The sequence below is a fragment of the Sciurus carolinensis genome, chromosome 4 (genome assembly GCF_902686445.1).
Source record: "Sciurus carolinensis chromosome 4, mSciCar1.2, whole genome shotgun sequence".
Classification (NCBI taxonomy): Eukaryota; Metazoa; Chordata; class Mammalia; order Rodentia; family Sciuridae; genus Sciurus; species Sciurus carolinensis.
The window spans coordinates 134,309,018-134,318,504 of NC_062216.1; the positions used below are offsets into that span (position 1 = coordinate 134,309,018).

Here is a 9,487-nt window from a genome sequence, read left to right on the forward strand (position 1 = left end):
AGCCAAAGAGGGAAACAATAATACCCAGGAGAGTGTTCCTTTTACCTCAGACCTCATTCCAAATGTACTTTAAGCAAAATTTATTTTACCATCATATTTGGCTACAACTCAACCTCAGTTTAAACAGTTGGTTTTCTACACTCAGTTTTTCATTTCAGTGCTATCAATAGTCAACTGAGAACTTTGTAGTAGACTCTCAAGCAAACTCCTATTTGAGAACACTGTCTTCTGTCCAAAGAATATCTAGAGTATCATCTAATACAATAACAAGGAAACTTATCCCAGGACCCAGGACATTTGGCCAAAACTCATCCCATTTAAAAAATTTATCCTTATGGATGTTCCAAAGTTACATGTATGTGTAGCATACATAACTTAAGTATATATGGCCCAACTACATGGAAGACCTCATATAACTATACAGTGCTATAGCTTTTCCCTAGAGCACAAAAGAATCCAAAATGTAGCAGTTTAAGTCAAAGGAACATCCTTAAAAAACCACTACAAAAAAAAAAAAAAAAAACCTCATTTTTTTAAGTCATCACTGCTCAGTTATGTAACCCTGGTTAGCTTCTTTAACCATGATACACTGTTTACTTGTTAAAATGTTAATACTACCTATCTTTAAGAGCATTAAATGAGAATTACACATAGAAGAATTTTAAAACAATTCGTGAATAATCACCCTGTAACTGCTGTTTTATTATTTTCCCATTGTACTTTTGTGTTCTTTACTTTAGAAAATAATTATCATAACCCTCTTGTGGGGGTGGATATCAAAAGGCACAAACTTCTGCAGCAAGCAAAAATGTATTCAAATAGCAGTAAAAGGCAGAAATGATAAGGTATGGAAGCCACTTTTCAGGACGCCAATTACGTGTTGTAATACTGCCAATGAACTGAAGAACTTTACAAGCAGAGGTGTAAAGCAACCATTCCCACTTTCTAATCGCCCCTCCACCCAACAAGAACTACTTATTCAGATGAAACTAGTTTGAAATAGGACTTAAATATTTACTCAAAGAATAAGCCAAGACTACAAGTAATTATAGGTTTGATTAAACCTTAGAATCCAAATAGACTGATCATTAGTATTTCTACACTGGAGAAAATGAGGGGTTCATTCTTTAATCTTTTAATTTTATTGTGAATTTATAACCAAGCAAAATACTAAATAAAATAACAAAATTTTGTTTGACATTCTCAAACCTTTATATGTCAAGCATTCTGCCTCTTTTAGCCCCTGCTATAGAAAGACCACTTGTTTTGAAATATTTTAGGGCATTTACAGTCCAAATTAGTCATCTGGGGCCAAAGTGGACAAACTGAATAGTAATGATCTATGGCATTTTGGATCATACTGCTTCTGCTAGGAATGTTATTGAAAAAAAGAAAAAAAAAATTGGGACTTGGGTTGTGGCTCAGTGGTAGAGTGCCCGCCTAGCGTGTGTGAGGCCCTTAGTTCGATCCTCAGTACAACTTAAAAATAAAGGTACTGTCAACCTAAAAACTAAAATATATACATATTTTTTTAAAAATCTCATGTAATGACAGTCATATGCCACATTTAGTATTAAATTAGTAATTTGTTCAATTAATGGGTCTAATATAAAAAGTAGATACTTTGCAACAGATAGAATTTCCAAAGATTTCCACATAGATATGATGAAAAGTTTTTCATTTCACTAACAAACATAGTCTTGGGATAAGCATATATGAAGTCAAGGTTTTATAATGACAGAAGATTTAGTTTTCTAACTACATCTGCTTATGTTAGTTCCATCTACCCTAATGACCAGTCTTAAAACTGTACAGTCTAGATTTAGGTCATGAATTTCCATTTGAGCAGCTTCAAACAAGCTTAAGACACTAGAATCTCTGCTGATACTCAAAACCTCATTTTCCTCCAGATAGTTTTAAATAAATTACATATATGTGTATGATTTTTCTCTTATCTAAAGGTAGTACTACTTCCTAAGATAAGGTATTAATTTAAGCTGAGCAGAAAACAGGACATGGGTTGGGGGTGTAGCTCTGTGGTGGAGTACTGGCCTAGCATGCTCAAAGCCCTGGGTTCAATCTCCATACTACTTTCAAAAGACGTTTTCATGGCATTCTGGAAAAACAGCAAATTTTCTCTTACAGCTGTCCTGAAAATTTGCAAGCAAAAAAAGTTGTGAGATTTTCAAAGTACAGTCTTGCCAGAACCCATCAGACCAGTAATAGTTTAAACCAGGGACTCCTTGAGGACAGCTTGTGCCTGACTGAGTGATCCTTTGTACTAGCCCTCCCCATAGGACCTAAGCAGCCTCCTCCTTTAACTACCAGAGATTTTTAAGGAAGTGGGGCGCATTGACAAGGTAGTAGGTACTCACTCGGCTTGGTCAGCTTATATTAACGTCTCAACCCACCTCATACTACTTCTTCCCCAACCCCATTCACCTTAAAAATAGCTAGTGAAGTATATTCTGCGGGGCACGTCGAAAAAGGAAATAATGTTAGAAAGACTAAGAATTAAAACTATAACAGGCCAAACCCTTTATCATCTTAGAAACGTTTGAATTAGATTAGGATCAATCCTTCCCCTTCCCCACCCCTCAAAAAAGCCCTGTCCAAGACACCCACCTTTCCATCTTATGTACTAACTGTATCTGGGACACACAATACATTCTTTTGTTAATAACCGCTAAAATATGCGCTTTACACGAAGTAATTCTTTAAAATCCTGCCAGTGGAGGCCCTCCCCATCATCCATCAGCTAACATTCGAATTTCCTCCGGTACCAATTAAGAGATTTAAGACCAGAGAAGCAGTTAAGAGTTGGAAACCCAGGGACAGGGATTTATCGGCTCATCATTCTTTTTCATATCCTACCATCTTTAGAACTTTCACTAAAAGTAAGAACCCCCCACCCCCCAGGCAAGGGTCTCAATCCCGGCCAGGCGGCGGCCACGCAGCCCTTCACCACGTGTCTAGGGAAGCCGCCGGGGGTTTCCCCGCCCCGCGCGGCCACCGCCCCCAGTGGGCGGAGAGCCCCGCAGCCTCCCCGCCCCATTGCCTCGGGCCTGGTCCCTCTACTGCCCCTCCCTCCCTCCCGTCGGAATTCGCAGCCTCTCCGGTTCTTTCCATCCCCCAGGGGCCTCCTCCGGGTTATTATTTGGGCAGGAGAGGCGGGGGCGTCGAGGTGGCGGGTCCCGCACTCGGCCCGACCCGCATTCCGGGCGCTCCCGCTCGATGCCGCGCGGCAGCCGACTCCTCTAAATACCCGGGCGTCGCCGCGGCCTCGCTCCCGTCCGCGCGCAGAAGCCGGTGGGGGCCCGAGAACCTCTGGCACCGTAGGGCGCCCCGACCCCCCGCATCTCCTCAAAGGCCCCCTGAAAAAAGTGCCGGCCAGCCCTCGGCCCTTCTCAGGCTGCGGTGTCCAGACTCCGCGGACCACTTCGGCCTCACAGGGCAACCCGGAGGCCCAGGGCAGCGGCCACGGCTCTCCCCCCACCATTCCTCCCCTCCGCGAAGGCCGCCCGGCCAACTCCACGCTCCCCGTTCCCTTCCAGGCCCCCATCCGTTACCGGCAGCTAGTACGGGGAGCCAGGCGGCCGGAGCTGCGCAGGCAGTGACTCAGGGAGGCAGCGGAGACGGGAGGAGCAGGAGGCGGCGCCGAGAGCAGATGGCGCTAAAAAAGACCCAAGAGCCCGCCGCTCGCGCTCATATACAATTAGCGTCAGCACGTAGGGCCCGCTCCGCCGCCCTCCCCCTGGCCTCGGCGTCTCCTGGCAACGCGAGCGGGAGGCGGGCCCGGGACTGGTTGCTTAGTAACAGAACCGTCCTTCTTCGCCGACGATCTCCAACCAGCAAGGTGGGATCTTCCCCAGCGCCCAGCTTGGGCTCCTCGGGTTCCTGCCAGGGTCTGTCCTTCTCTCTCTGCTGAGCACCCTGCCATCTCTTTTCTCTCCCGCTTCGCTGGAAAGGAAATCTTAACCCTGTTTGTTGTGGGGCAGGACCCTAACCAGCACGTCTCACCCATGATCCATCTTGCCCTCCTGGGCGTTAGGCAGTGAGGATGATGGGCAGCAGCCCAGTGCTGGGCTCGCGCTGTCCTTGACGTTGATCTCTTCTTGGTTCCCATGCCCGTCCTGGCCTAATTCTTTCGACTCCCAGACCTCTGGTAACCATTTTCCTTCCTCGCCTAAGAATGACAGTTCTTTCCTCGTGACTACTAAAGCAGCATCTTCTGCTGGTTTTACTTGTCCTTAGAGGGTGGTCCACAACTTCTAGGGGTGCCTCTCCATCCTTTTACCTGATGAGCAGGCCCGCATTTCTGCTTTTTCATTTGATGGATGAAATTGACTTGTTTTGTGTATTCTCAGCATACTTTATAATGAAAACACTAAGTATGTCCGCTGTTTCATCTTTCTAAAAATAAATCCTATATAAATCCTCACACGTATGAAACCTCTTGACTAGTTTTCAGTTGACATTGGATTATCTAATAGTAACTCTTAAAAGAATCGTTCTCAAAGTGTAGCCTGGGTGTACCCAGGCCCTTCGAAGGGGAAGATCAGACCTTTAGAACTATTTCTTTTCTTTTCTTCTTTCTTTCTTTCTTTTTCTTTCTTTCTTTCTTTCTTTCTTTCTTTCTTTCTTTCTTTCTTTCTTTTTCTTTGGGAGGGAAGGGAGTCATCTATTTCTGTAATAATACTAGGACATTGTTTACCGTTTATACTCTCATTCTCTCAAGTGTACAGCAGAGTTTTCCAGAGGCTCCCCGACATGTGACAAGGAAACATTGAAAGAGAAGCAGGCAGGAGAATCCAGTCATCTGTTGTGAAACCACATATGAAAGAACTTTACAGACATGTGAAACAACAAAACGACACCACTCATTTTTGTTGTTGTAAAGTTATTTTTCATATAGAAGGCTTTTCCGTGTTGCCATTGATTGGTTTATTTTTGTTTTTAATTGAAATAACTACTTAAAATTTCTAAATGTTAATTTCTAATATAATAAATATCAGTATAATGCACATAAAAGTTCCTTGGAATTCTCAATTTTTAAGAGTGTGAAGAGATCCTGAGACAGAAAAGTTTGAGAACCTCTTCTCTAAATGTTGCTTCAAACTGCCTAGAATCCTCTATTTGAATCCTCACATTTAGCAATTATATATTCCATTAGAGCATTAGTGTACACAATTTTTTCTGGGTACAGCCCAACTTTACTGAAATTAGTTCTTTTTCCCACTCTACAGATGCCTTGGTTTACTTCTTCTTGTTGTTGGTTTGTTTTTGTTTGGTTTGGTTTGGTTTGGTTTGGTTTGGTTTGGTTCTTCATACATGATTCTCTTATTTTTCTCAACCTTCTTTGTTCATATACACCATACTCAATATTGATGTAAAGCTAACAGAGATTGTGATGGCATGGATAATGGCACTTCAGGAAGAACCCACTATACATAAGCAAAATAGACCCATGCTCTATAGTACATGACACTGATTCATTTCAATAGGATCCTCAAGAGTGTTACATTCTAATTAAAGCTATGCACAGTGTGAGATAATTAGCATATTAAAATGAACTAAACTTTCCATAACCTTTATAGTGATAGAATTTCTGAGATAAAATTGAGATGTTAGCTTTCACAATGTTCCTATCTCATTCCAGGAAGCCTCACCAATTTCAGGTACTTCATGGCCCTAAGTCTGGCTAATTAGCAACTTTAATAAAAAAGAAGGTAGGGACTGGGGTCTAGTTCAGTGTTAGAATGTGTGCTTAGCATGTGTAAAGTCCTGGGTTCAATCCCCAGTACCAAAAAGAAAGATATGAACCTAATGAATTACAAAAACAAACTAGATGGTATAATTTGAAGATGATTATAGAGTGCACATTATTGGGAGAATTGATAGTGAAATGTGGTGGGTGTACATCATGGACTATTATGTAGCAGAACACTGAATGTAATATGGTTAAAACTATATAGATGAATCTTTAAAATGCCGTGCTTGAAAAGTAAAAATTCTGTGAGACACTATTCTACATCTAGAATTTCTCAAATTGGGAAAAAAAAAAAAAAAAGCTTAATGACACAAAATGCTGGAAAAGATATAATGCAATGGGAACTATAATTAATTACTGGTGGGAATGCAAAACAATCCAGTCACCTTAGAAGGCAGTTGGGCAGTTTCTTATGAAGTTTAATATACAGTCACCGTGTGAACCAACAATTTTACTAGCTACTTACTACCCAAGTGGGTTGAAAACATGTTCACACACACACACACACACACACACACACAATAACAACAAAACTGATACATGAATGTTGATAGCAGCTTTATTCCTAATTGCCAAAATCAAAAATCAAAATATCTTTCCACAGGTAAATTGACAAGCAGTGTTATTTCCATACCATGGGATACTAATCAACAATTAAAAGAAATGAGCTACTGATTCACTCAACAACATGGATGACTCTCTAATAAGTTTTACTAAGTGAAAGAAGCCAGACTCACAAGCCTACATATTATGATTTTATTTATATAATACATGGGAAAGGCAAAACTATAGGGATAGAAAACTTTCTATTGCCAGGGGTTGGGGGAGAGATGGAGAGTTGACTCCAGAAGAGACTTTTTAAAGTAATGAAATTGTTTTATATTCTATAGGTAGCAGATAACATAACTTCATAACTTGTCAAAATCCATTTGCTATAATGGAATTTTAAACACTCAACCAAATACTAGAGAATCATAGGATGGAAAGTAGACTGACAAACTAAGTATATTACAAACGTATAATTTTATTGAAGAGGTGAGTGAAAAGGAAGTCAACTTTGGATAATAAAGTTTGACTGGATGTTTATTGGATAGAGGCAAAAGAGCTATACATAAACATTGTATTATAGTTGGTAAATTTGTTTCTCATAGGTAAGCATTAGAAAATCTGAAATCACTTTACAGGCATACTGGGAAATCTATGTTAGTTCATTAGGGCTACTGTAAAAAAAGTACTAAACTGGGGACTTAAGCAACAATGACTTATTTTTTCATAGATCTGGAGACTAGAAATGTGAAATCAAGTCGTGAACAGTTGGTCCCTTCAGGGGATTGTGAGGGAAGGATCTATCTCAGGCTTCCCTCTTTGTCTGGTAGATGGTCATCTTTTCCTTGTATCTTTATATACCTTTATATGTGTGCCTATGTCCAAATTTCTCTTATTAATAATGATATCAGTCAGATTAGGGCTCCCTATAATTATCTCATTTTAACTTGGTTATCTCTATAAAGACCCTATCTCCAAATAAAGTCAAGTTATGAGGTACTTGGGGTTAGGATTTCAACACATGAGTTTTAGGGTGACATAATTCAATCCATAATACTAGGGTCAAGCAAAAAGTAAACAATTATAGATATTGGGAGCCACATCACTCACTATTAGACAAAATGTCACAAATACACAGGGGAGAAGGCTAGAACGGACCCTATGGTGCTAGATTGGGTCTGAGATATCAGTACAAATTAATGTTTGTAGACAGGTGATTGTTGGATTGATAGATATGTATCTTCATATAACTTAATAAACCTATACCCATTTCCTTCTTCTGTTCAATAAGCCTAGAAGTAGTGGTACACTCGTAGCAAGAAGCACACACAGCACACAAATCTTGTCTTCTAAATACCATTTGCCAATTAAAGGAGGGAAAATAACCAGATGAGTCTGGAACATCTTATAGTGCTAAAAAGATAGGAATTGGGGGGTGAAATAAAAAAGTAGGAGGCAGGCAGAAAGAGATGGAAGCTTGCTGAAAAACACAGGAGCCATCTGAAAGAGCTGGAGCAATTTTGGCAACAAAATAATAATAATTGGATTATAACCCAAAGAAGAAAACACAAATATTCATGAATCCATAATGATATAAAAATCATTGTATAAATATACTCTTACTATCTCTATATCATAGATGAGAAAATTGAAGTTCACACATCCCATTAGTGGCAGAGCCAGACTTTGAATTACAAGTATCTTAACGTTAAACACGTAATATGTAGTCCAGGGATTCAAGGAATTCATTTCAAGAGAAATGGGTATGTAAACAAACATTTTAACTTAATATAAGTGCTGAAAAGAAAGGTCAGGGCATCAGAGAAGACTTTGCAGAAGTGACACTGAAAACAAATCTCAAAAGGAGAATAATATACTTTGTGACAATAGATCAGACAAGTCCTGGTGTGTGTGTGTGTATGTGTGTGTGTCTCTCTCTCTCTTATGAATGCGCATGTGCACACACACAACCTCAGCCACGTGGAAGAAGTTTGGGTCTAGTTGTTCAAGGTCATGTGGAAAATACAGAACTGTACAAATAATGACACCTGCCTTAACCTGGACACAGATTTCACACACAGGAAACTGGCCAAGTCATCATGAAAGGGGTTGGTGTCAAGCATCTGTCAGTCCAATTTGGATCTATTCATTCTTACTATTTTCAGGTGTCAAGACTTGACCTTTGTTAGAACCTTTGGTTAGTGGTTCTGAGGATTGAAACCAAGGGTGTTCTACCACTGTCCTATCTCCAATCTGTCCCGACCCGCGGGACATCAACACGGGACCGCAAACCTGAGAGAGAAGGAATGAAGGGACAAGAGACGCAGGGAGAGGCAGCAAGACAGGAATTCTGATCAAGCTGCAAATTTTTATTGTTCACACAGGGGTATTTATACTGAGGGGTGTTCTACCACTGTCCTATCTCCAATCCTTTTTATTTTTTATTTTGAGATAGGGTCTCTCTGAGTTACCTAGGTTGGCCTCAAACTTGTGATTCTCTTGCCTTAGCCCCCAAAGTAGCTGGGATTATAGGTGTGAGCCACCAGGCCAGTCTTCATTTTTCTTTTAACAACTAGGTTTTTCACCTCTTAGTAATGAAAATTTCACACAATTAAGGATGTATTCTTAACCTGGGTAAACCAGGTTAAGTCTTAATATTTTAAATATTATAAAACCATCTTTTTTAGAAACATTTTGGGGGAAAAATTTTTAAAAATCCAGAAGAAGTAAGTAAAACAGTAGGGATTGAGGCCACAAACACCATAGTTTACTATGTACTGGGCACTGTTCTGTCACCTATACATTTTAACTCACAATAACCCTGTGAAGTAGTTAGTAGTAATATCTCTATTTATATACAAGGTAACTGAGGCACAGAAGGGCTAAGTAACTTACACAAAGTTGTAAGCAGTTTTAGTAACTAGTGGAGCCAGGATTCAGTAAAATTCAGTAATTTCAGGCTGAACAGAAAGGAATGATACTACTTGTTTTTGTTTTGATTCATTTCTTAATTCAACAAATGGACCAGTATGACCTAGATAGGTGATCATACACTCTAACATCTGCAGGGGACAGACCAGAAACATACTGAGAATTCAACCAAGTGTATACAACAGTAGGAGGTGGTAAATATTATGAACAACCCGGTGTGAGGGATTGAACCTAGGGTCT

At 40.2% G+C, this 9,487-nt stretch overlaps 2 protein-coding genes across 6 annotated transcripts in view; one reads left to right on the forward strand and one right to left on the reverse strand.

The window, feature by feature from the left end:
* The window catches only part of Nap1l1 (nucleosome assembly protein 1 like 1), a 32,049-nt gene extending 28,355 nt beyond the window's left edge, over positions 1–3,694 (reverse strand). For 4 of the 5 annotated variants that reach the window (XM_047549099.1, XM_047549098.1, XM_047549097.1 and 1 more), the window contains exon 1: positions 3,570–3,694. The gene's annotated coding sequence lies outside the window, so the exon portion shown is untranslated. The remainder of the gene's footprint in view (positions 1–3,569) is intronic. The other variant, XM_047549101.1, reaches the window with a different exon arrangement.
* LOC124982947 (basic salivary proline-rich protein 1-like) lies at positions 838–4,928 on the forward strand. Its single transcript, XM_047549800.1, has 3 exons — positions 838–845; positions 2,884–3,856; positions 4,739–4,928. The coding sequence occupies exons 1-3, from the start codon at positions 838–840 to the stop codon at positions 4,826–4,828; spliced, it is 1,071 nt and encodes a 356-aa protein (XP_047405756.1). The 3' UTR covers positions 4,829–4,928.
* Positions 4,929–9,487: the final 4,559 nt, after the last annotated feature.

Bases quoted from the DNA above. Each gene is read 5' to 3' on its own strand.
- LOC124982947 (XM_047549800.1), top strand. The intron at 3,857-4,738 runs GTGGGATCTTCC...CATTCTCTCAAG, and splicing joins GACGATCTCCAACCAGCAAG to TGTACAGCAGAGTTTTCCAG.